Source organism: Pristis pectinata, chromosome 8, assembly GCF_009764475.1.
Source record: "Pristis pectinata isolate sPriPec2 chromosome 8, sPriPec2.1.pri, whole genome shotgun sequence".
Lineage (NCBI taxonomy): Eukaryota > Metazoa > Chordata > Chondrichthyes > Rhinopristiformes > Pristidae > Pristis > Pristis pectinata.
Window position 1 is genome coordinate 89,371,790 of NC_067412.1, and position 26,602 is coordinate 89,398,391.

The 26,602-nt window shown below is 41.4% G+C and overlaps 2 protein-coding genes across 3 annotated transcripts in view; one reads left to right on the forward strand and one right to left on the reverse strand.

The window, feature by feature from the left end:
- The window catches only part of LOC127573820 (beta-arrestin-1-like), a 38,811-nt gene extending 36,949 nt beyond the window's left edge, over nt 1–1,862 (reverse strand). Inside the window, exon 1 of the mRNA XM_052022328.1 lies at nt 1,774–1,862. Coding sequence (XP_051878288.1) covers nt 1,774–1,862 — 89 coding nt within the window. The remainder of the gene's footprint in view (nt 1–1,773) is intronic.
- Nucleotides 1–26,602, forward strand: part of LOC127573234 (phosphatidylinositol 3,4,5-trisphosphate 5-phosphatase 2-like) — a 149,452-nt gene that overhangs the window by 6,180 nt on the left and 116,670 nt on the right. Inside the window, exon 1 of one of the 2 annotated variants that reach the window (XM_052021258.1) lies at nt 1,769–1,787. The exons of the other annotated variant lie outside the window; for it this stretch is intronic. The gene's annotated coding sequence lies outside the window, so the exon portion shown is untranslated. Of the gene's footprint in view, nt 1–1,768; nt 1,788–26,602 lie in introns of those variants that run through there. 2 annotated transcript variants of the gene reach the window in all.

Here is a 26,602-nt window from a genome sequence, read left to right on the forward strand (position 1 = left end):
GCTTGGATGGGCATCGTGGGCAGCATGGGCAGGCACGGTAGTGTAGCGGTTAGCATAATGCTTTACAGTGCCAGCAACCTAGGTTCAAATCCGGCCACTGTCTGTAAGGAGTTTGTACGTTCTCCCCGTGTCTGCGCGGGTTTCCTTCGGGTGCTCCGGTTTCCTTCCACATTCCAAAGACGTATGGATTAGGAAGCTGTGGGCATGGTATGTTGGCACCGGAAGCATGGCAACACATGCGGACTGCCCCCAGAACACTCTACACAAACAGATGTATTTCACTGTGTGTTTCGATGTACATGCGACTAATAAAGATAACTTATCTTATGGACTAGTTGGACTGAAGAGCCTGTTTCTGGACTCTATTACTTTATGACTCTATGAATTGTTTTTGTACTAGAGAAAGTTAAACTTTTGTTGTATGTGGAATGTTTTTACAGAGGGTGGTGAGTCTCTGGAATTCACTACCCTGGAGGGCTGTGGAGGCCAGATCATTGGGGGTATTTAAAGAGGATGTAGATACATTTTTGAAAAATTAGGGAATTAAGGGCTCTGGGGAACTGGGGAAGTAAAGGAGAAGGAGATGAAGACTGGGATAGAACAGTTGTGATAATTATGAATGGCGGGGCAGGCTTGAGGTGTCCTGTTGCCTACTCTTATTCCTATTTTCTTATGTCCATATGGTAATATTCCTGAATTTGAATTGGACTGTTTGTTCACAGAGCAAAAACACACACCACCAGTGGAGCAGCACATCCTGGATTGATCTAACACAGCAGAAAGATGTAGTGGGGGATCCTGCTGGACTTAACTCACACCGTTGTGTAGAAGTTGGTGATGTGTGGAGGCATTCACTTCATGAGCACCAGTTTTAACTTGGAGTGTGTTTGGGGTAGGCAGAGTCTGGGATAGCTGGGCTTGAAGTTAACCTTATTTTAATTTATGGGCCTTTTACAAATAGTTCAATTGTATCTCCTGCCCAACACTGGTGGGAGTGGTGATAAGGTGGGACATTTGGAACAGTTATTGGGATCGGGTTGGACTCCATTTGTTTGTTGTAATCATATCTATATCTTTGTTGTTCAACTTTTTCTCAATTTCTAGACGACTACAACAAACTACTAAAAAGATAAAGGTTCCAGAGCTTTTAAAGTGAGAGCACGTTTACTCACTGTCCTGACTTTTGACTCATGCTGGAAAGCTGATGGACACAAAGACCTGCAAAATAGAATAGCCATAACTTATTTTTAATATGATTAATGTTCTTATATGTATGTTATAAATACTGAGATTTAATACAGTACAACTGCATTAACTTTAAAGGTTTTGTTTTACCATGATTTCCCATAAGTACCAAATAGTGCATGCACCTTTACTGGTATTGTGACTCAAGATTTAGCCTGATATTTCTATGCACCACAGTCAATTGCCTTGAGATGTTGATAGGAAGAATTTTCTTATGACTGACCAGAGTTTGGTCAGAGCGTGCACAAACAGCCTTGTGCAAGCCTGCATTTAAAAGTATTTCAATGGCTCATTGCCTGGAAACTTTTAAACTTTTGCATCTGTTTTTGTGATGATGTTTCCATTCATTCTTTATGTTCCCTCGGAATTTGGTTATTATCCATGTGGACTGCGTCAAAGGGAATGGCAACTGAAGAATAGGCTTTGAATCCAGACGCTTTTTGTAAATTTTGCTTAACTTTTGATACAGAGGTGCTGAGAGGGTTTTGTTTACACTGGGAGTATAGCTGAGAATGATAACCAACTGACCGAGCTCGACTACTGTAAGAGGCACTTTGGTTGTAATTCTGCAACAGAGGGGCTCCTGCTGTCGTTGTAAGAGTAACGTTTCTGGACATGTGTTTTCAAGAGGTTCCTGGAGCTCTTTGTGATCCATGCTTTAGAGATGGGATTTTTAATTCTTGATGAGGTGGGATAGATGATGCAGTATGATCAGCGGTTGGGAGCTGATGTTTGGGGTGTCTCATTGAAAGAAGAAGCAAAATTTATGCTGGTTGCTCATGCAAAAAACTTATTGATATTTCTATCCACATATCAGCTGAATGCTTTCTGAAGACAGTGACGCATGTCTCAAAATGTCTTTCTGTGTATTTTATATTGCTTTTTATCTTTATTAATATGGGTAAAAGTTTAAATCTGAATTATTCATTTTGAGGGACATTGCTAGTCTTTTTTTTATATTCTTGGTAAAGCATTGTCTTCCAAATGTTATCGGAAATAATTCACATTGAATATATTTTCATGCCTGTTACATTTCATTTGTGGTTAGCACATTTGTATGTGATGCTTATATTCATGACTGCTGAACTGCTTGGGATGGCTGTTATATTTCACTGGGGGATGGGTTCTAAAATGATGCTTTAACTGTATGTTTTGTTAAATATCTTGAACCTTGCACTGCAGAGTGGCATTGTGCTGTTAAAACTAATTAAAATGTTTCTGAGCTGCTCAAGATTTCACAAATGAATGAATGCATTTTGTATTCAGACTGACTGCATCTATTCTTAGCTCTTATAGTCAACAAGTCATTGAATTGTCATCAAATTTTCATTGAATGAACATCAAATTCTCCCACTTTAAGTAAACCAACCCCCTCCCCGCACCATTAGCCCTCTTTTCTTCCCTTTCCCAGCCTATTTTTTTTCTCTCCTTTTCCTCTCCTCTCCTCCCCCCATGCCACCTGCCTCCATACCTTTGACCCATCTCCCGGTGGATCTACTCTCCCCTCCTCCCCTGTTCCTGCCTATCACTATCTCTTACCTGCATCTACCTATCACCACCTTTTACCCACCCCCCCGCCCCGCGTTTGTCCACCTATCACTGCTCTGTTTATCCCCCCTATATATTGGGCTTCCCCTTTTCCTATCTTCAGTCCTGAAGAAGGGTTCTGATCTGAAATGTTGACTGTCTGTTTTTCTCCACGGATGCTGCCTGGCCTGCTGAGTTCCTCCAGCATCTTGTTGTTTTTATCATGTCAACAAGTCTGCTTTGCATCGAAACATGAAAATATTTTACTCGGCTGCAGAGGTGATCAGATTGGAAGATTCTTCTTCTTAGCTTAGTGCATGGGCTTAGCCATATGCCTTCTGATTATTGCATGCCTGTTTAAGTGTGAGTGCTTGAGTATTTAGTGCTCAACACATCTTTGTTATGTCCAGTCTTGTTGCAGATGGGCTTATGCCCACTTCGTCGTCATATATCTCTTAGTAACACATACATTAGTACAATCACCCAGCATTTTTTCCCTTTGGGAAATGTTACTATCCAGGATATTTTATTTTGACAATTTGATTCTAATTGCATTTGGTAGTGCTGTTCATTTTCAAAGATAATTGGCTATTGTTGTTTTTTCCTTCTGTAATACATTTGCATATATGTGTGAAGTGTGGATGATTTATAAGGTAGAATTAAAAAATCAAAATTTATTTAAGAATCAGAAGACATTCTGTGACTCTGAAAATGGAACTAAGTTCTATTTGTATGCTGAGATGCAATTATCCACCACCATATATGCTATATTGGTTATGAAGCACAATGCTTTATAGAATATTCATTGGAATAGAAATTCATCTTTGGTTGTTAGTGAAAAAGAAGAAGTAGACAATCACTAGCACGAAACAGGTGATGGCTGGCTAGCAATGTATTGTCATAGGAAAAGAGTATAAGAGGCAGCCAATAGAATCTGACGTCTATTCACCACTTGTAATTGAAGGCAAATTTCTGCTCCATTTTAAGTACTTGCAGTATATGCTATTCCTGTAGGAGGTGCTGTGGTGAATATTTTCAATGTTGAGGCCATATTGCAACATACCTCAGCTATAATTTGTACTGACAGAATGTCAATATGTGATTGCCATGAGTTACTATTGGATTCCAGTTAAATGGTTCAAATTGCTTTCAGGACTTTTTTTTTCAGCCATTGTGTCAAAACTTTTAAAAGTCATTCAAGGGCAAAATGCACCAGATACTGGAAATCTAAAATATGAAAGAAAATACCCAATAGTTTCTAAGAGAGAGATAGTGCTAACCTTTGATGTTAATGACCTTTCACCAGAACACCATGACCTTTCACCATTGCAAAGGTTTCAAAGTGATGACCTATCTTTGTTTCCCTCTCCACAGCTGCTGCCTGACCTCCCAAGTCCTTTTAACATAGGAATCTGTTTTAATTTTTAATAATTACACATTCTGGTAAATGTTAAATGTATCCTCTAAACTATATATATTTTTTTAAGCCGAACACCTCTAACTTGATGTTGTTCTTCAGAGAGATGATGAGTGACCTGCTTGAAGCTGGGCTGTTTAAGCCTGTGTAATTTGCCCAATTTCCCAGTACTGCTCAATTAGTTGGTTTGATGGGAATTCTTGGCACCTCATGTTTTGAAGTTTTCCCTCAAAATAATTTTAGGAACAAAATATCAAATTTCAATGGTTTTGCTTTTATGACATATAGAGTGTTTACTTTTGCAAAAAAATGAGAGTCTGTATTTAAAGGTGAGATAGGGTGAGATGTTATTGTTTGGAATGCACAAACCTTGTAGATTTTTCTGATCCATAAACTATAAAAGATCTAATGGACAAAGCAAAGAGAGATACATATAGAGATAGCAACTGAGATGTGGAGATGTAGAGAGAAAGAAAGAGAGTTCAATAGAAAGAGAACATATTTAGTTTACTTTTGATTTAAAAAATTAGTCTTGGGATTGTGGACACACAAGAGATCGGAGATGCTGGAATTGGAACTCAGCGGTCCGAGCAGCATCTGTGGGGGGGAAAAGGAGTTGTTGACATTTCAGGTCGAAACCTTGCATCAGGTCTTGGAATTGTATTGCATTGTACTTCATTGTTGGGTGCTTTACAATGTAACTTTAATGAAAAAAAAACAAACCTAAATTGAGGACTTACTAAGGGATGCTGTCTTTGATCTTTCTTCTGGGCCTTCCATGTACTTGACAGACCAATGACAGAGGAGCCCAGATGTGCATTACTTGGCTTGTGATGTACTTCTGGGTGTATTCTACCTTTTTCTCCCCCACGCTTGTAATCTGTAGGCCACTCACACAGAAGTGGAGCCTCACAGCACTTGTGGCACCTGTTTCAATGTTAAGCTAAGGAATCCTTGGCATGACCCCATCTCGTTAGGTCTCCTTCAATAATATTGTTTCCTGGTTTTCACCTGGGGCACCAACACACCTACACAACTGCAACCACAACCTCCTCAGCTTGCGACTCTTGTCCAACCCCCAGTCCCCTGATTACCAATCTGCCAAAAATCAATTCCACTCCATCCTGACTACCCAACTGCCCAACCCAAAACCTCTTCCAAACCTAGACTGGCAAAATCCCGCTTTAGATCTCCAACCCTCTTCCATATCCCAGAATACAGGCTTAATGCAGGCAATTATGACTAATGTAGATAGGCATCACGGTTGGTATGGACAAAGTGGGATGAAAGGGCCTGCTTCTGTGCAGTACATTTATATGATTCTATCCCAGGACCTCTTTATCTCCTGTGATCCCAAACCCTCTTCCTCTGCAACCCAGATGCCATTGCATAAATGGTGAAGTGCAAGGAACAGGATTTTCCTATTTTAAATGCTATTTTGCGGTACATAATGTCTTGGGCCATGTTTGTTACAATATTTTGTAGTGACAGGCTTTAGATGAAAGGAAGGACAGTCTTCATAGAGCCATAGAGTCCTACAGCACAGAAATGGGCCTATCACGTCCAAGATGACTATCAAGTAGCCATCAATACTAATCCTATTTACTAGCACTTGGTCCATAGTCTCCTGTGCCTTGTCCTGGCCAATATTTTTCCCTTGACCAACAACATCCAAATGGAGGATTTTGTATTCACCATTTTACACTTTGTGGGACCTCACTGCATTCAGATTAGCTGTGGGGTCTCCTGCGTTACACTTCCAGAATGCTTCCATTGTTGTAAAGCTCTTTGGTTTCCTGGGATAATAAAAGGCATAATACAATCGCAACTCTGTCTTTCCTTTACCCATTCTGCCACCCAATGAAGCAGGTTATGCAACCAATAACATTTTGTTAATGACGTAGTATCAGGGAATGAAGCTCACATCTTCTGACTTGGCCTGGTACCTTCCAAATTTGATCTATAATAGCTTTAAATTCATTGTGTTAATCTTACTATAAAAGGGGAAAAGTCTGTTCAGCTCAAGCCTATTTTTATCTGTGAGCTCAGCAGGAGGTTTAAACATTGAAATGTTCATTGTTAAGCAGCTAATGGAAAAGAGATTCAGGTGGATTATTGTAAACACACAGCCAGACTTAGCATCTGGAGCAAATGAAATGAAGGTCCAAGAAATCCTTAATAAGCTTCAGTGACTACACAACGCTAGCTAGTGTTAGACCTCATGTTGGGGAACAGCAGTAGAAACAAGGGATGAGTGAGAAAACTGGGAATCAGATGCAAAAAAAAATATAAAGGCCTGGTCTGGATTCCCTCTGGATGTAGTTTTGTTATCCCTGTTCCTCGTGCGATCCTTACATCCGGAGGGAATCTGGTTTTAGAGCTACAACAACAGTTTGCATTTGGATGCGTCCTTGAACATGGTAAAATAAAACATCCTTGCAGGAGTGTTGAAACCAAGCCATGGTAGGTAAAATGGATCAAAACTTCAGCCAAAGAGGAAGACAGAGTGGTGGAGCACTTTCGGGAGGGTACTTCAGAGGTTTTTTTCCCCTATTTTTCCTTGTGAGATGAAAGGAGGCCTTTGGTTCGTTGAGCCTCTGCTGAAGGCATACAGTAAGTGGTGGAGTGAACAGAAACAAGGTGCTAGAATTAGACGAGTCCTGAGAGATTAGAAGGCTGAAGGAGGAGCTATGAGCTGGGAAGAATGAAATCATGGAGGAATTCCAAGCAAGAATAAGAATTTTAAAATTGAGGTATAACAGAAATGGGAGCCAATTTAAGCCAGCAAGGGGAGGGTGATGGATAGATGCAGCTCAGTGTGAGAGGACAAAGGCAACTGAGTCTTAGATAACTTTTACTGAGGATGGAACATCAGCAGCTCGCCAGAAGAGGGTTGAAATTGTTATGCATAAAAAATAAAGAATAAAGGTGTGGAAAGGGTAATGGGTGATGTCAGACAAGGAATGTAGTCTGGCAATGTTGCAAAGATAGAATTACGTGGTCTTGGCAATGGAGCAGATGGGCAGTCAGTAGTTCAGAGTCTGGTTCAGGTACAGACAGTGGTCAAAGAGAGGAGTGGGAGTTGGTGGCTCAGGAATGAAGTTTATGTGTTGGACAAAGTCGTTCTCCCCAATATTTAGCAGGAGGAATTTTCTGCTCTGGTTCTGGAGGTCAGACATGTTAAACAGCCACTTAGAAGAGTGGAAAGGTTTATAATGTTGTCAGCAACATTGTTTGCAAAATTGTCACTTCTATTGGTGTCAGTGCAAAGCCTATTTCTCATCCTAAATCTGTACCCTACATTGGTTTTGTATTATGTTAGCTTTTATTTTGCCGAGTGTTGCCATCCTAACAAGGAAATTAGGGAAGAAGAAAAAACAATTGAACCTATTGTGGATTTTCCTTCGAGTTATTTGAAACAGAATCCTGCTTCCACATTTCTACAGTGGAAGAGGAGAACGTTCACACTCAATCCTGAAACATTAAATATAAACATGTGGTTTTATTGTGCCAAAGGGAATTCCTAACAACACTGGAAACTTTGATTGTTCCTTCCCTCCAGCTTTCCTTTCTCCAAGTTTTGGTTAAGAGTCTTTTGAAATAATCAAAATTTGGCCTCATCACTTTCCCCTAAGTGATCTTTAAAAAAAGGCTTTTAAAACTGCATGCTAATATTCTCATTGGTACTTCATATAAGGACTGAATGACTTATTTCAACACTGGTCAAACATCATTGGTTTGCTTCATTTATTACAACAACTTCATCTTATGCATGCTGTTAACATATTTTTAATTTTAGAACTGAGCAGTTGGTCTGAGATTACAGTGAAGTATTAAGAATAAGACATTTGGCCCGATCTCTATACTTTTCACTTTTTCAGCGGTAGCTTTTCCATTGATTGATTTAAATTATGGTCATTATATTCCAATAGAGCATCCCAAGGGAACTGATAATGCCAAGTTATTCAGCAAGAGAGCTTCCTTGTTGAGTTAGTTTGGCTGAGAACCTCCAGGATATCAATCTATCATTAGAATTCACATAACAAAATTTAGAGCAACTACATTTTACGGAAACTAATCTCTTAGTTCTATTATGACTGGGACTATCTACACCACAGTGTGTTTGGTATATTTTGCCCAGAAAATCTTAGCTCCACTGATTTAGGGATGAATTTCTAGGGAATAAACTGTTGCAATGGAGCTACAGAGAACAATAAATGTCTCAAGTATCTGACTCATATGATTATTAGACCACATGGAAGCATCATGAATGTTGGAAATTTGATTTGAAATCTGCTATATATGAACTGACCTCATTTGAATGGTCACAGTTAAAATTGAATGGTCATGGTTAAAATTAGTTATGGGCCATTTCCAAGATTACAGCCAATGGGATGTACACAGCAGGCTCCACAAGAGGAGGTCCTTGGATCATCTGAGATTGGGGCTCAGATATCATTTTAACAAGTTAGGTACCAGTCATATGCCCAGAGGTACTTTACTCATTCCCAAGATACACCAACAATTGACAGGTAAATCAGGGCCCAACTTCTAATCCATTAAATTTTTGGGTGGGATCCTATATCTGAACCAAAGAAATTAATAGGAAAAACATAGAAAAGAGGGATAAGAGGCAAAGGTGAGGTCAAGTTTAATTATTACTTCACAGAGACACGACCAATTGACTACCTATTCTATTTTCTCTTTAATGAAACATTCTCTGAATAAAGTGTCAGCCAAACAGGACAGAGGTGAGGAGACATTCCTTCATTGCAAGTTTTGCAAACTCTTGGAATTCTCCATTTTAGAAGGCATCAGGGACTCAAGTGCAGAGTATTTTCAAATCAGAGGTTCAATGGATGTTTGGATAGGAAAGGATATAGGAACAGCATACAAAGGTGGATGAAGAATAGGATCAGCCACAACTGCTGAAGAGTCGAGCAGACTTAGCAGATCAATTGACCTACTCCTCCTCCTGTTTCGCATTTATCATGAAAAAGTAGTGCAACAACCCAAACAGTTTTAGTAACTATAAACAGTTCATGTGGCTTTACCTGGTGCTGTGTGACTTTGAGCAGACAATGCCGATTCCACTTACTCCGACTGTAACAATCCTAATGTGTGGTACGTCTCACTCTCACATTTTCTCTCATTTCTTTATATACCTTGCCTCCCACTTAGAACAGAATTACAGTTTGAAAATGCCTCAACAGCTCTTTCGTTCCAATCCTATTAATTTATTAACAGGATAAAGTTGGTGTTATAAATAACTGCTTCTGGGAGACTAAAGGGTTTTTGAAGAGGCAGAAGCGATGCAAAGATTATCCTGGCACTCATTGGAATGACAGAGAGCACTTTCTAGGATTAATTAAGCATATTGCATCACCGCAATGTTATGTCACTCAAACTTGGAAAGACTTCAAAGGCAGTGCAGAATGACAGATTAAACCAAGAACACTTTGCCCTTTGGTTGAACCAGACAAGGGCAGCTATTTAAAAATGTGCTAAAGGTTTACTAGTTAGCTAAATCTAATAAAGATTATCCATCTTTCATATTGAAGGTAGATCACATTTATAGTACGAAGAGACTTGGACCGTCACCTCTAGGATGAGGTGTTAACCTGGATTAGATGTTAAACCTGAGTCCTGTCTAACCTTTGAGGTGAATGTAACAGATTATATGGCATTATATTAAAGAAATCCAGGGGAGATCGCTTTGGTATCCTGGCCAACTTTTATCCATCAACTATCATCACAAAAACAATAGATCGTCAATTCATTATCGTACTCTGGTTGTGGGAGTTTTCCTTGCATTTCTTACAGTGCTGTAGTTCTTTCGCTTGAACAGTACCTCACTGGTTGTGAAGTGCTCTAGGACATTTTAAGATGTTTTTTATTCAATTTTTCTGATCTGGGTCTCTGCAGAGAGTTATGGACACAGTTCAGCACATCATGGAAACTAGCCTCTCCTCCATGGACTGTGCCTATACTTCTCACTGTCTCAGTAAAGCAGCCTGCATAATCAAAGACCCCACCCACCCTGGACATTCTCTATTCTCCCCTCTCCCATTGGGCAGAAGATACAAAATCCTGAAAGCACGTATCACCATATTCAAGTTCAGTTGCTATCCCGCTGTTATAAGACTATTGAATGGTTCCCTAGTACGATAAGATGGACTCTTGACCTCACAATCTACCTCATTATGACCTTGCACCTTATTATCTACCTGAACGGCACTTTCTCTGTAATTGTTACACTTTAATCTGCATTCTGTTATTGTTTTACCTTGTACTACCTCAATGCACTGTGTAATGAATTGATCTGTATGAACAGTATGCAAGACCAGTTTTTCACTGTACCTCAGTACAAGTGACAATAATAAACCAATTCTAATTCCAATTCCACTAGCAAGGCCAGAACTTATTACCTATCCTTGATTGCTCTTGAAAATGGACAGAGCTACCTTCTCGAACCACTGCAGTTTTCTGGTGAAGGTGCTATTGGGTCTGGAGCCCCAGGATTTAAACTCAGTGATGATAAATGTCTGGTGATTTTAGGGGAGACTGCAGGCTTGGTTTTCCCATGCATCTGTGGTCCAAATCAATCTCGGTGATAGAGTTTGCAGGTTTGGGAGGTACTGTTGGAATAGCCTAGTAAGTGGATGTTACACTGTGCAGCCATCGAGTGGCACGTGGAGGAGATGAATGTGTAGGGCAACTGATCGGATGTCAGTCAAGTGAGTTGCTTTATCCTGGATGGCACTGAGCTTCTTGAGAGTTGTTGGAGCTGCATTCATCCAGACTGGTAGAGAGTATTCCATCACACTTGTAATTTGTGTGTCATAGATGGTGGAAAGGCTTTGGTGCAACAAGGGGTGAGTCACTCACGGCAAGTAAGTCAACCTCTGACCTGCTCTTGCACCACGCTATTAATGTAGTTAGTCCAGCTGAGTTGAAAGCCACCATATAATTAAAGATCATTTCCATACAGAGCAAAACTCATATTCAGATTATAGAAAACTGGGAAACACCAGCTCCTGCATCACCAATACAGCACCCTCAGCAATTGACAGATTAGTATAATACTGTACATAAATTGTAATTTGGGAAATTATGGATAAACCATTGAATTCCATCGATGTTTCAAGACAGGTAATAAATCCAGAATGATCAGCTAAGAGAAAATGAGAAGCAGCTCCAAAGAAAACGCTTCTCTGTTGAGAAGCATTTCTACGTCAATGACTTGAATAGCTGGGAGTCCAGTTTATTTTTGCCCATGCCAAAGAGTATCTTTGAATATGAATATGAATAAAAATTATGAGTATTTTTGGCAAGGCTGGCAATTTTTGCCAGTCCCTTGTTCCCCTTCACCAGGTGGTATTGAGCTACCCTGTTGAAATGCCACAGTCTATTAAATGAGGGTTCCCTCCCCAAAGTATTGTGAACTGGGGGGGATGTCAGCAAGTTGAACTGGCAAGAAGTTGAAGCAACAATGGCATATTGCAGATTGAGTGTGAGACTGTGATAGGAACCTTTTCATGATCCTACTTCATCTTCTCTGAGATAGTAGAGGGAGTGGTGGTATAGAGGTTAAATTTCTGAACTAGTATCCTGCTGTCTGGACTAATGATCTGGAAACGCGAGTTCATATCCTAAAGTAGAATTGTTATTCAGTTAACTAAATTAGCTTTAATTTTCAGAAAAAGAAACTTTTTCTTAGTAACTAAACCTATTGTGAAAACTCACCTGGTTCACTAATGTCCTTCAGGAGGAGGGAATCTGTCATTCTTGCCCAGTCTGGTCTACATGTGACACAATCCACAGCAATGTTGTTGACTCTTAACTGCCCTCTGAAATGGTATTTGGTTTATTATTGTCACATGTACCAAGTTACAGTGAAAAAATTTGTTTTGCATGCCATCCATACAGATCATTTCACAACACCAATACATCGGGCTTAAGCCACTAGTTGTATCAAACTATGACATTTAAACAAAATAAGAATAAAACAAAGTAGATCAGCAGGCATGCACACCAGCTTTGGACTCGGATAGATTAAAGTCATTCCCAGCTCAATCAATCTTGCAAAGTCCTCACAAACATCTGCAGACTGAAGTCTAACTTGGGAAAGCTGTCCCACACTTAGTCAAGCAACAGCCTGATATAGTCATATTGAAAGAATCATACTTTACAGTCAGCATGCCAAACAGCTTTATTACCATCGTTGGCGTCTCATCAACAGGGCAGAAACACCAGCGGAAGCGACGCTGTGGTATACAGGAGGGCTGGGGTAGCCCTGGGAGTCCTCAATCTTGACTCCAGGCCACATTATGTTTCATGGCATCAGGTCCAACATGCGCAAGGATTACCACTTACCTCTTCCCTCAGCTGGTGATCTGCACTCTCCCATGTTGAAAAGCACTTGGAAGAACCACTGAGAATAGGGGAAAATATAGTGGAACTAATGGCTTGTTCCCCTGGAAGCTAGCATGAAGCTGATGGACTGAATGGCCCCCTTCTGTGTCATTATAAGTATAATATAAATAGCATGGGTACAGAGTGTACATTGGACTGGGAACTTCAGTGCCCACCACCAAAAGTATCTTGGCAGCAACAGTCCTGTTGGAGCTGACAGAATCCCAAAGAACTTGGCTGCCAGACTGGGTGTGCGGCAGGTGGTTAATGACACATTATGAGAGATAAACGTATTTGGCAGCTTCGTCTCCAATCCATCTGTTGTAGATGCATCTGTGTATGACATCATGGTTGGCAATTGCCCCCATGGAGTCAAAGTCCCATCTTCACACTGAGGATGCCCTCCACTGAACTACGCAGCACTGATATCGTGTTAAAGTGAAACATTCAAAAGTGATCTAGCAGCTCAAGACCGGGCTTCTGTGAAGCCTTGTAGGTCATCACCACCACAATCTGTAATCACATGGCCCAGCCTTTCCCTCATCAGGCCTGGGGACTGAACCTCTTTCAAACTGGAGTCCAGAAGGGCATGTGGGGGCAGTATCAGGTATACCTGAAAATAAGATGCCAACTTTGCAAAGCTATAACAGAGGACTATATGTGCACTAAACTGGAAAAGTGGCATGCAGTAAGGGGAGCCAGCTGATGCCAGAAACAACCAATTAGAACAAAACTCTGCAGTCTGTCATCTCCATGGTAAAGAGTGGTGGACATTTAAACAGCAAACAGGAGGAGGAGGTTTCAGGGGGATCCCCATCCTCAGTGATAGTGGGGTACAGCATGCTGGTTCCAAGGAAAAGCTGAATAATCTGCCAGCATTATCAGTCACAAATGCTAAGTGACAATTCACCTCAGTCTCCTCCTGTGCTCTTCACCATCACAGAAGTCAGTCTTTATCCAATATCATTCCATGTGATATCCAGAGCAGTCGATGCAGAAAAGGCCACACAAATCCTAGGTAATGGCAGTTTCCATTAAAACAGTCCAACCACATATTCTTGATATTCAATGCTGTTACCATTGTCGCCACTTTCTACATCCTGGGGGTCATTATCTCAGCATCCCTCATATTCACCCTCTGTAGTTTAAACTATCAGCAAAATTGTTTTAATCACAGTACAAGCCAGCATGAGTACAGTTACTTCCTTTCATGTTGTTTCCTTCTGAACTTGCTGCCTTCACAAACCATTGCAAAACCAGCAGCATTTAGTCACATGTAACAATCTCAGAAGGTGTGGCAGCATTAAAATAACATTCAGTGTACCTGGATGATGCTGCATATAATACATATGCTACATTCATCATGCAGATATTGTGTTTCCCCAGATAATAAAATTTAAATTAATTTTCTCCCATTATTTCCAAGGGATGGAAGTCTTTGACTTGGTTTCAAGTGACACAGGAGCATGAGAAAGAGAACTTTGTACACAACTTGATAGAACTCTGATTGGACTGTATATATTCTATAATTTACTGTTCTTAATTTGAATTAGTAACATTCACACTTTTAGTCTCGAGACTTTCACAATGGACAAATCTTCCTGAAGTAGGTCTATCATCAACCTACAGTTCGCACCTGCCAGTACTTACATCCAGTTCAGATGAAGGGTCTCGACCTGAAATGTTACTGTCCATTTCCATCTACAGATGCTGCCTGACCCGCTGATTTCCTCTAGCAGTTTTTTTTTGCATGAGGAAGAGTAATGGGGGGAAATTAACAACTTTTATTATGTGGGGAGACACAAGATTTCCATGATGTGCTTAATATTTATTTTTATCAAATATAAGCAGCTGCCAATGGGTTTAAAGACATAGATTCTCATTTCTCCACAAAGTTCTTTTGTTGTTGAAATCTGAAATTTCGAACTTGGTTCCAGGAGTACCTCAGATATTTTACTTTCCATCTTAACCTCCAGAAGATGCAAAAGAGACTTCACTTTTACTGACACTGTTCATGGACTGAAGCCACCTTGTCTTGGTGGGTGATGCACAAGCTAGCTTCGGTAAGATGCTTACAAGGTTTATGCCAGCTAATGCTCATCTAATATCAGAAAGCAGGCATTTTGATGGACCTTCTATTCTTACACGTGAATTGAGGCAATGTTTTAGCCTTGTGAAATGGATCTCTAAATTAGAGATGGTTAAGCCAGACCATAATCCCCAGGATGTCCTCAGTGGCTCTGAAATATAATTGTTTCCCAACAACATTACCGCATGAAAATAAATCAGTTGCTGCATAAGCAAACTCTCAGATCTGATGTGGGATAAAATGCAACTGGAATAGACCATCATCTTAATTGTATCAAGAAGAGATAGGGCAGGGAGTCAAGCTGGCTGCAACCAATAGTTCTGAACGGAACCTTTGGGAATCAGTTGCCCTCACACCAATAGATCCCAGACTTACATGGGACCACCGTGAGTTCAGGAATTACTCAGTGACAGATGGTGCTCTGCTCTCTGCTCTGCCCCTGGATTCCACATGGAGTCCAACAGTGGAGCACAGTTTTACTGGAAATCCCTGGCTGTGCTGGGGAATCACCTCTCTGACTCTTCACTAGGTCAGGTGTAGCACAAGATCCAAGGCCCGAGATCTGAGACTTGATGAGGATTCTTGTCTTGGAGAATGGGGAAAGCAAGTGATTTATTTCAGTTTAGTGTTTAAGTTGGTTTGTAACTGTTTTAATAATATTTAACATGCATTAATTATAGTTTCAAATAGTATTTATTTTTTAAATTATTCTCATTTTTGATAGTTTTTAAACACCCCGGAATGTTTGTTGGGTGAAATGAAATGGCCTTGCAGTGAAATGGTAGCCTTGCTGGTGTGGTGTTGATCTGATGCTCTGTTCCCAACTTTTCCTGCTGTCTAAAGCTGTCAAGGTGTTCCTGGATGAGTCCTCCGCACCACACCACCTTAGGTGTGGTTGCTGCTGAGACCTCACTGCCTAATTCTCGGGATCAGTGGCATCAGCATTCCACACCCACTCCAGGTAAGTACAGGTGGATGGGACCTATATGTTGACAGTAGGCCTGGTTCAGGAAGATTTGTCCATTGTGAAAGTCTCATTACTAAAAGTGTGACTATTATTAATTTGAAGTAAGAACACTACATGATAGATAGATTCAGTGGTGTGTTTGTCAGTGATTCCATAGTTCCTCTGGGCAGTGTGCATTCTGGTCACTGGGATGGAAATTCTTCAGAGACAAGATAGTTCTCGGCAGGAAATCAGACCTGGTGAGGGTGGGGTGATAGTGGGTCATCAGTCAGGAGAGGTGATGGTCAATAAATTGGCAGTATACTTCTCTGGCTTCAGCTTGATGTTGGAGATCTCCCTCTGTTTCTGCATCCTCTGGCTCATGTTCCCAATCCTGTTTGTTAAGTGGGTGATGCTCTTCATTTGTTCCCAATAGTAGGTCTTTCATTTGCAAAGCAGCTCGTGCATGAGGCAGCACACCTCTACACTCAGAGCAGTCTAGGCATTGGAATCATTGTTCAGACAGCAACAAACAAACAGCACATCAGGCAGAATCTGTGGAGGCAGAGGGATGGTTGACATTTCAGACTGAGACCGTGCATCAGCACCTCCTGATTTACGGTCTTGACCTGAAACATTGACCATCCCTTTGCCTCCCCAGATGCTGCCTGACCCGCTGAGTTCCTCCAGCAGCTTGTTTTTTTTTGCTCCAGATTCCAGCATCTGCAGTCTCTTGTATCTTCATTGTCTATAGATCCCCGTGGAACACTGGATAAGTGGTCCTGTTGGACTGAAATGACTATTGTCTCTTCATGACAGCAATATGATTAGAAATGGCAAGAAACACTGAAAAAAAAACACACATGTCTCAATAAATCACATGTGTCTCAATAAATATTTGGCTTAATTTCAGGTGAGTGCCACTTTAAATATTGCAGGAAACATCTGTTGAGAATTGTGCTGTAGGGAAGTACTGTGCTAGTCCCCACTGATTCTTAACCATGCTAAAACAGCATGGGTCCGATTGATATAAAGTCCAATTAGCAACCTTCAGTGAAGTTCTCCCCTCTTTCTGCTCTTCCATGCGTATGCCTTGATCAAAATGGCAGTGGATGGATTTACTGCTGGAAAGAAAAACCTTAAGATATGGCCCTCCATTTACATTGAGCTGCTTTCCCTTTCCTACCGGAAAGTGTTTAAGAATCAGACCTCACAGCCCTGATTGTTTAACATTGCAGATTTCTCACAGATATGCTCCTTGAGAGCAAAATTGGCATTTTCCAGACGAAGGTGCTCACATTTCAGTTCATGATCTGTGTTGAATTAGCTGGTCGTAGATAGGCAACAGCAGGGATATTTTGCCTCACTGTAGCAAATGGGGAGAATTGGCCAGCAAATGAACAGCCCTGAAAGGCAACAGGGCACGAAAATCACCTGAAGATAGATTTTTACGAAACACCTCCAAAACCAATTGGAATGTTTGATTAGATCACAAAGAATAAAGATATTTTACTGCATAGTATTGGACATTGATATGAATGCACATGGACTATTTTGTACAATTTTGATCTTCCTACTTCAAAAGAATATACTTACTGTAGAGGGAGTGCTGCACAGATTCATCAGACTGGTTGCCAGCGGGTCTGTCATGCAAGAAGAAATGGAGTTTAAAGGAATGAAAGTTGATGCCATTGAAATAAACAAAACTTCTGAGAGGGCTTGATTTGGGTGGGACACTTCGCCTGGCTCAGGATCCCAGAACTGAGGGTCACAGAGCCTGAATGAGGGGTAGGCCATTTATGATTGAAATCAGGAGAACTTCCTTCACTCCGAGGACAGGGAATCTTAGGAATGCTTTATCCTGGAGGGTTGGAGAGTGTTAGTCTTTGATTGGTAGGTTTCAGGATATTGAAGAAATTGGGGGATGTGGAGATGGAGCAGGAAAGTGCGATTGAAGGTAAAAGATTGGGCATGGTATTGTTGAATGGAAAGAAAACTCGGCTCCATATGGCCTTCTCGCGATCCTATTTCTGATGTCATTATTTATCCAATATGACTTAAATGTCTTTCTTAATGTGCAGATGGAAAATTGCACTTCTTTGATTAATAGTTTCACCAAACTTTGGTGGGCAAGCCATTTTATTCATTGGTTGAGAATGGTGTACTCCTTCTGCCTAAGTCATTTGTTCCATATATTTTCAAGTTGCCAGGATTAGCTGGCAAGAGACAGATGGTGTGTGGTCTATCAGTAATTAACAATGTTTCTTAATCCTCTTAGGGCATCTTTGTGACTTCTTCTTTGGTTTTTACCCTGAGTCTGTGCTTGTCAGTTCATGATTATGCGGGTCATTTACAGTGAGTTAATAGCTTGATGAGAGAATCTTCCTCTCCTTGGCTTTGTGATGCACATGTATTTCCTATTAAAGCATCGTATGTCTGTCCATGTGAAGAAACAGCAATTTAGCAACCAAAGGAATTTTCTACACCTATTTCACTCTAACCTTCTAATATCACATTGTAACTTCATAGCCAAAAGTATTAAATATATCAGGATCATTTATTGAGTTTTCACTCCAGCTGACATTTAACCATGGAATGAATTTACAAGAATAGATTTACGAGAATGTTGTCAGGACTTGAGGGTCTGATAGACTTATAAGCATGTTGCCAGGACTCGCGAGCTTAGGAGAGATTGGGCAGGCTAAGGCTTTATTCCTTGGAGTGTAGGAGACTGAGGGGTGACGTTATAGAGGTGTATAAAATCATGAGGGGCATAGGTAGGGTGAATGCACACTGTCTTTTCCCCAGGGAAAGAGAATCAAAAATTAGAGGGCACAGAGCAACTTCTTCACTCAGAGGGTGGTGCGTATATGGAACAAGTTGTCAAAGGAAGTGGTTGAGGCAGGTATAATAACAACACTTAAAAGACATTTGGACAAGTGCATGGTTAGGGAAGGTTTAGAGGGATATGGGACAAATCCAGGCAAATGGGACTGTACTAACCAGAGGGGTTGGGCTGAAGGGCCTGTTTCTGTGCTGTATTATGATTGCATCTAATTTCATTAATTTGTACCTCTGCACTTTAGAAGGATTAAGAATAGGATTCAGGTAGATTATTTTTCTTCATACCCCAGGGGAAAAAAAATTCCTGCTACTTTTTAATCTTCTTTTCTTTATCTGAGTAACTCAGTAAGTTTGTGGCTGTCACAAAATTAGGAGGTGTTGTTGATACTGAAGAAGGTTATTGTAGATTACAGGGGGATCTTGATCAGTTAGGGAAGTGGGCTGAAGAGTGTCAAATGGATTTCAATACAGATAAGTGTGAGGTGATGCATTTTGGGAAGTCAAATCAGGGTAGGACTTATACTATGAATGGTAGGGCACTAGGGAGTGTGATGGAACAGAGGGACCTAGGAGTACAAGTGCATAGTTTATTGAAAGCAGTGTCACAGGTAGACAGGGTGGTGAAAAGGGAATTTAGAATGCTGGCCTTCATCAGTCAGGGCATTGAGTATAGGAGTTGGGACATTATGTTGCAGTTGTATAAGCTGATGGTGAGGCCGCACTTGGGGCACTGTGTACAGTTTTGGTCACCCTGTTATAGGAAAGACATGGTTAAACTGGAAAGAGTGCAGAGAAGATTTAGGAGGATGTTGCCAGAACTAGAAGGCCTGAGTTATAGGAAAACGTTGGCCAGGCTAGGTCTTTACTCCTTGGAACATAGCAGAATGAGAGGTGACCTTATAGAAGTGTTTAAAATTATGAGAGGTATAGATAAGGTGGATGGTAACAGTCTTTTCTCCAGGGTAGGGGTATCCAAAACTAAAAGGCATAGGTTTAGGGTGAGAGGGGAAACATTTAAAAGGGACCAGAGGGGCAACCTTTTCATGCAAAGAGTGGTGAGTACACGGAACGAACTGCCAGAAGAAGTGGTTGAGGCAGGTACAATGGCATCATTTAAGAAGCACTTGGATTGGTACATGGAGGGATGGGGCTTGGAGGGATATGTGCCAAACACAGGAAATTGGGAGCGGTTGAGTGGGCACCATGGACAGCATGGACCCATTGGGCTGAAGGGCCTGTATCCATGCTGTATTGCTCTATGACTGTGAATCTAACTCAACCCCTTCAAGCAATAATGTAACAATCAACCGCACCTCTTGCCATTCAGCATATAATTTGTGGTATGACTCCCTCGAATTAATTCTCCTGGTTGAACCTCAGGTAGAAATTATTTACTTTTAAGTCAGCATGAGTTTCGAATCTTAGTTATTTTTTATTTATACTTTCGATAATGTAACAATAAAACGCTGTGACTTGCCTTGTATCTTTCAGATGGAAAGGATGTAGAATATCAGAGTCTAAGGTAGATAATCAAAGTCTTTTTCCCAGGGTGGAAATGTCAAATACCAGAGGGCATAGGTTTTAAGGTGAGAGGGGAGAAGTTCAAAGGAGATTTGTGAGGAAAGTTTTTCTATACAGACAGTGGTAGGTGCCTGACACAAACTGCTAGGGAAGGTGGTGGAAGCAGATACGGTAGCAACATGTAAGAGGCATTTTGGCAGGCACATGAACAGGCAGGGAATGGAGGGACATAGACCATGTGCGGGGAAATAGGATTAGTTAATTTAACATCATAGTCAGTACAGACATGGAGGGCCGAAGGGCCTGTTCCTGTGCTGTACTGTTCCATGCACTATGATGTACTAGGTGTTGACAAAGAAGTCACCCAATTCATGTTTGGTTATTCCAATGTGAAGGAGATTTCTGATACATCTGGCTTTGACGTCAGTCCAGGATTCCCCTCCAACATAGTTGACAATGCCCTTAACTGTGTCTGTTTCATTTCCGATCTCTCTCCTTCCCTTTCCTCCTGGAACCACATTAGGGCTCCCATTATCTACATTTTCCACCCCGCCAGCCTCCACATTCACTGGATCATCCTCCACCATTTCTGACACCCATAGCATGTTCCCACCACCATGCATATCTTCCCTTCCCCTTCAAACAGTGCAGAGGAACCATTCCCTCCATGACAATCTGGTTCACTCCTCGATCGCCACCAACACCCCTTAATGCTCCATTTTCCAGTGCAAATGCAGGAAATGCAACACCTGTCATTTTACCTCCTTCTTTCACAACACTGTGGGCCCAAACCTTCTCTCTGGGTATAACATCAATTTACTTATACTTCTTCCAATGTAACTTCCTGTATTTGAATTTCACATTGTCATCCTTGCACTCGGAGGCTAAACACTTTTCAGAACACCTCCATTCAGTTGACCGTGAGCTTCTATTTGAAAGCCACTTTAATTCTCTGTGCTACTCTGCTCTCACCTCCCTGTCCTCAACTTCCTACATTGTTCCAATAAAGCTCAACAGAATAAAGTTTGGAAGTTGTACCTCCTCTTTCAACTAGACGCAGGTTCTGGACTCAGCACTGGCATCTCCCAGTTACACCTCCTTTAAATTTACTTTTTGTTGATTTATCTATCTCATCACCACCTCACTTTTGTCCTTTTCTCTGCTTTGCCTTCCACTCGATCACATACCTTCCCTTATGTTTTTTGCCCCCTCCCATGAAACTGTATTTATCACAAAATTTCCCTGCTGGATGAAAGGTCATTGAGTTAAAAAGTTAATTACGTTTCCCTTCACAGATGCTGCCTGACTTACATTACCTTGCTCTAGCACTGGAAATGATGACCATGAGACCATTAGATCCTTTTCAAGATCTGGTTCACAAATGTTCATTATTGGAATTGGAATTGGAATTGGTTTATTCTTGTCATATGTACAAAGATAGAGTGAAAAACCTTGTTTTGCAAGCCATCCATAAAGATAATTTCAAAACATAAATACATCAAAGTAGTACAAGGGAAAAACAATAACAGAATGCAGAATATAGTGTTACAGTTACAGTTACAGAGAAAGTGCAGTGCAGGTAGGCAATAAGGTGCAAGGGCCATGACAAGGTAGATTGTGAGGTCAAGAGTTCATCTTTGATGTACAAGAGTTCTGTTCAAGGTTCTTATAACAGCAAGATAGAAACTGTTGTTGAGCCAAGCGGTGCGTGTTTTCAAGCTTTTGTATCTGCTGGATGAAGGAGAAGAGAGAATGTCCAGGATGGGTGGGGTCTTTGTTTATGCTGGCTGCTTTTCCAAGGCAGCGAGAAGTTTAGACAGAGTCCATGGAGGGGAAGCTGGTTTTCATGATGGCATATCAACCCGTGATGCATCCGGATAAGATGCTCTCTATGGGGCATCCATAAAAATTGGTGAGGGTCAACAGGGACATGCCAAATTTCCTTAGCCTTCTGAGAAAGTAGAGGCACTGGTGTGCTTTCTTGGCCATAGCGTCTACGTGTTTGGACCAGGACAGGCTATTGGTGAAGGAAAATAAACCTATTGCCCTGGTCTTTGTGTGACTCCAAACCCAGGTTGCCATTCCACCCACAAAGTAGTTGCAGCTTAGAAATTAGGTTATTGTGTTATTCTCACTGATCAGCTCTCTACCTGAACTCTCATAGATTATAATTTCACGTGCTCATCGTGATACTTTTTTAGATTTGATAAGTGTTCCTGTGTACCCTCCGCCTCAGGTCAGTGTATTTCAGGCCTCTTCTACTCTTTGGTGTCTTTTTCCTTGTATCCCCTCTAAGGTCTCTTCCATTTAACTTAAATCCACATCCCCTCATCACTGACCTTTTTGCCAAAGCACCTTGTTCCTTCCTTTTGACTCTGGCTCAGTCTTACACTGTTTATATACCTCAATAAAATCTCTTCTCAGTCTATACTCCAGACTGCTCTGTGTCGTCTTTCTCAGTCTTCTAAACACTAGATGGAGCTCCTATTTCCTCAAGCGCCATTTCACTGGACTCTTCCTCCAGCTGTTATTTTTGGTTTGGCGTTAGTCTGAGAAAAAAACAAACAGAATCACAAGGGATATGTGATATACAAGGATTCCAAAGGGTGTTTGATTGAGTACCGTACTATAGACTTGTCAAGAGGACAGAAACTTAGCAAATAAAAGGGTCTGTGGCACCATGGATAGAAAATTAGCTAAAAAATGGAAAACAGAGTAGTAGACCCCTGGTTCTGGATATCTAGCCAGAGCTAACATCAGCTCTGCATCTTCCCTTTTAAGTCCCTCAAGAAGGTTTCTTTCTTTATTACATTTATATTTCAGGATGTAGGCATCACATGCAAATCCAGCATTTATTGGTATTGGTATTGGTTTATTATTGTCACTTGTACCGAGGTACAGTGAAAAACTTGTCTTGCATACCGTTCGTACAGATCAATTCATTACACAGTGCATTGAGGTAGTACAGGGTTAAAACAATACCAGAATATAGAGTAAAGTGTTACAGCCACAGGGAAGTGCATTGCAGGTAGACAATAAGGTGCAAGGCCATAACACGGTAGATTGTGAGGTCAGGAGTCCATCTCATTGTATAAGGGAACCATTCAATAGTCTTATCACCGTGGGATAGAAACTGTTCTTGAGCCTGGTGCTATGTGCCCTCAGGCTCCTGTATCTTCTGCCTGATGGGAGAGGGGAGAAGAGAGAGTGACCCGGATGGGTGGGGTCTTTATTATGTTGGCTGCTTCACCAAGGTAACGAGAGGTATAGACTGAGTCCATGGAGGGGAGGCTGGTTTCCATGACATGCTGGGTTGTGTCCACAACTCTCTACAGTTTCTTGTGGTACTGGGCAGAGCAGTTGCCATACCAAGCCATGATGCATCCAGATAGGATGCTTTCTATGGTGCATTGATAAAAGTTGGTGAGTGTCAAAGGGGACATGCCAAATTTCTTTAGCCTCCTGAGGAAGTAGAGGCGCTGGTGAGCTTTCTTGGTCATGGCATCTACATGGTTGGACCAGGACAGGCTATTGGTGATGTTCACTCCTAGGAACTTGAAGCTCTCAACCCTCTCGACCTCAGTACCAATGATATAGACAGGTGCATATACACTGCCCCCTTTCCTGAAGTCAATGACCAGCTCTTTTGTTTTGCTGACACTGAGGGAAGGGTTGTTGTCATGACACCATATCACTAAGCTCTCTATTTCCTTCCTATACCCTGACTCATTGTTATTTCAGATACGGCCTAGTATGGTGGCATTATCTGCAAATTTGTAAATGGAGTTAGAGCAGAACCTGGCCACGCAGTCATGAGAATATAGGGAGTAGAGTAGAGGGCTGAAGATGCAGTCTTCTGGGCCACCAGTGTTGAGAATAATCATGGCAGTGGTGTTGCTGCCTATCCTCACTGATTGCCGCTTGTTGGTCAGAAAGTCAAGGATCCAGTTGCAGAGGGAGGTGCTGAGTCCCAGGTCTCATAGTTTGGTGATGAGTTTGCTTGGAATTATAGTATTGAAGGCAGAGCTGTAGTCAATAAACAATAGTCTAACGTAGGTGTCTTTACTGTCCAGATGCTCCAGAGATGAGTGTAGGGCCAGGGACAAGGCGTCCATTGTGTCCTGTTTCAGTGATAGGGTTGAGGTTTTCTGTGAGGCTGGAGTTGATGTGTGCCATGACCAGCATCTCGAAGCACTTCATGATGGTTGATGTCAGAGCCGCTAGTAGGTAGCCATTAAGGCATGTTACCTTGTTTATTACCTATCTATTAACCATCACTATTACTCTGGCTTGCTGGGTCATTTCAGGGGGCATTACTGAGTCAACTGCATTGCTGTATGGGTCCAGAGTCAAATATTATCGTGGCTGGGAAGGAATGGCTTATTTCCTCCCCTATTGGTGAACCAAATGGGTTTTTACAAAAACTGGGTATTTTTATTATTATTATTCTTAATTACTATTTTTTAAACAAATTCTAGATTATTAATTCCACAGCTGCCATGGTGGAAGTTGAAATTGAATTACTCAATTCTTTTCACCAAGAAGGTAGTTTCAAGCTGGAATGCACTGCCTGAGAAGGTGGAGCAAAAAGGTATTCTCATGCATTTGGACCAGCACTTGAGCCACCAAGGTGTGGTTGGCTGCTAAAGTGGGATTGGTATAGATAAGTAATGTTCAGAGGGATCTTGAGGTCCAAGTGCATAGTTCCCTGAAAGTGGCTACACAAGTTGATAGGGTGGTAAAGAAGGCATATGGCATGCTTGTCTTTATTAGTTGAGGCACTGAGTTCAAGAGTCAGTAAGTTATGTTGCAGCTTTATAAAACTCTGGTTAGGCCGCATCTGGAGAACTGCATTCAGTTCTGGTCACCCCATTGTAGGAAGGATGTGGAGGCTTTGGAGATGGTGCAGAAAAGGTTTGCCAGGATGCTGCTTGAACTAGAGGGCAGGTGCTATAAGGAGAGGTTAAACAAACTAGGGTTGTTTTCGCTAGAGCACCAGAGGCTAAGTGGAGACCTGATAGCGATTTATAAAATTATGAGAGACATAGATAGAGTCGACAGCCAGTATCTTTTTCCATGGTCGAAATGTCTCAATCTAGAAGGCATGCATTTCAGGTGAGAGGGGAAAAGTTCAAAGGAGATGTGCAGGGCAAGTTTTTTACACAGAGAACAGTGGGTGCCTGGAATGCATTGCCAGGGGTGGTGGTGGAGGCAGATATATCAGAGGCATTTAAGAGACTCTTAGATAGGCACATGGATGTGCAGAGAATGGAGGAACATGGATATTGTGTAGGCAGAAGGGATTACTGTAAGTAGGCATCATTAGTTTAATTAGTTTGGCACAATATCATGGGCCAAAGGGCCTGTTCCTGTGCTGGACTGTTCTGTGTTCTATTTTCTAATGGATGGTTGGCATGGGCCAGTGAGCCAAAGGGCTTGTTTCTGTGCCATATGATCGATCATTCAATGAGATCACCTCCCATATTTTACCAAAGCTGAGCATTTTAATTTTAATACCAGCAACTCATTGAAAGAAAGAGGTTGACTGCCTCATAGATTCTTGTTTTTACTGATCTTGCAACAAGGAGGTGTTTGTTTCTCACCTCTAGAGGGGGTGTGCAATCAAATGAGCATCATGCACTGCAGAGATTCCGGAGCAACCTTTAAGTCAAACTATCAGGCAGGCAGAGAGACCAGACTAGCACCTCTCAAGCTGAAGCTACAGTGCAGTTGCCTGCTTTGTCTTTAAGCAACAGGTCAAGAAGGGTAAGTCTGTGTGCTCACAGAATAGTATGGTGTTCTGTGAAAGTCTTGTCGCTTAGTTTGACTTTGAGATAAGAAACATAAAAGAGTGGAAAGTGCTATTTATATTCGAGCTAGTTTTAATGAAGAACCCTTACTGAGAACTTTAACATCTGATGAGTTTGCGATTCACTTTTGTGCTCCTCTTTGAGTGGATTCTGAAAGAAAAGAAAGATTCTCTGTTGTAAATGCGTAAAAAAATGTGGCATTTTTAAAGCATTTGAACTAAAAAGTTGAATTAAAATGTCAACCTTCTGCCTTGCTCACTCCTCGGCCAACAACCTCATCTACCATGTTGGTTAATGAGAACTGTTGAAAGCCTGTACTGTTGTGTGAAGTTCCGTGCTGCAGCTCAGATCTTTTCTGTCAACGGTTGTTGGTTTTCTTCATTTTCGTCTCCCATTGACATTGCAGAACATGGGCTTTGAATAGAAAATAGTTTGATGCTTACTGCTTGACCTCTGGTATTCCATCCAAATGGCCACTTAGAACATAGAACATAGAAAAGTTCAACACAGGAACAGGCCCCTCAGTCCACAATGTTGGTGCCGAACATTTTGCTGAATTAAACTAATTCTCTTCTGCCTGTACATGGTTCATATCCCTCCATTCCCTGCATTATCATGTATCAATCTAACTGCCTCTTAAACGCCTCTATTGCATCTGCTTCCACCACTCCCCCCCAACAGCCCATTCCAGGCACCAACCTCTTTCTGTGTAAAAAACTTGTCCCACACATCTCCTTTAAACTTTCTCCCTGTCATCTTAAATGCATGCCCTCTGATACTTGACATTT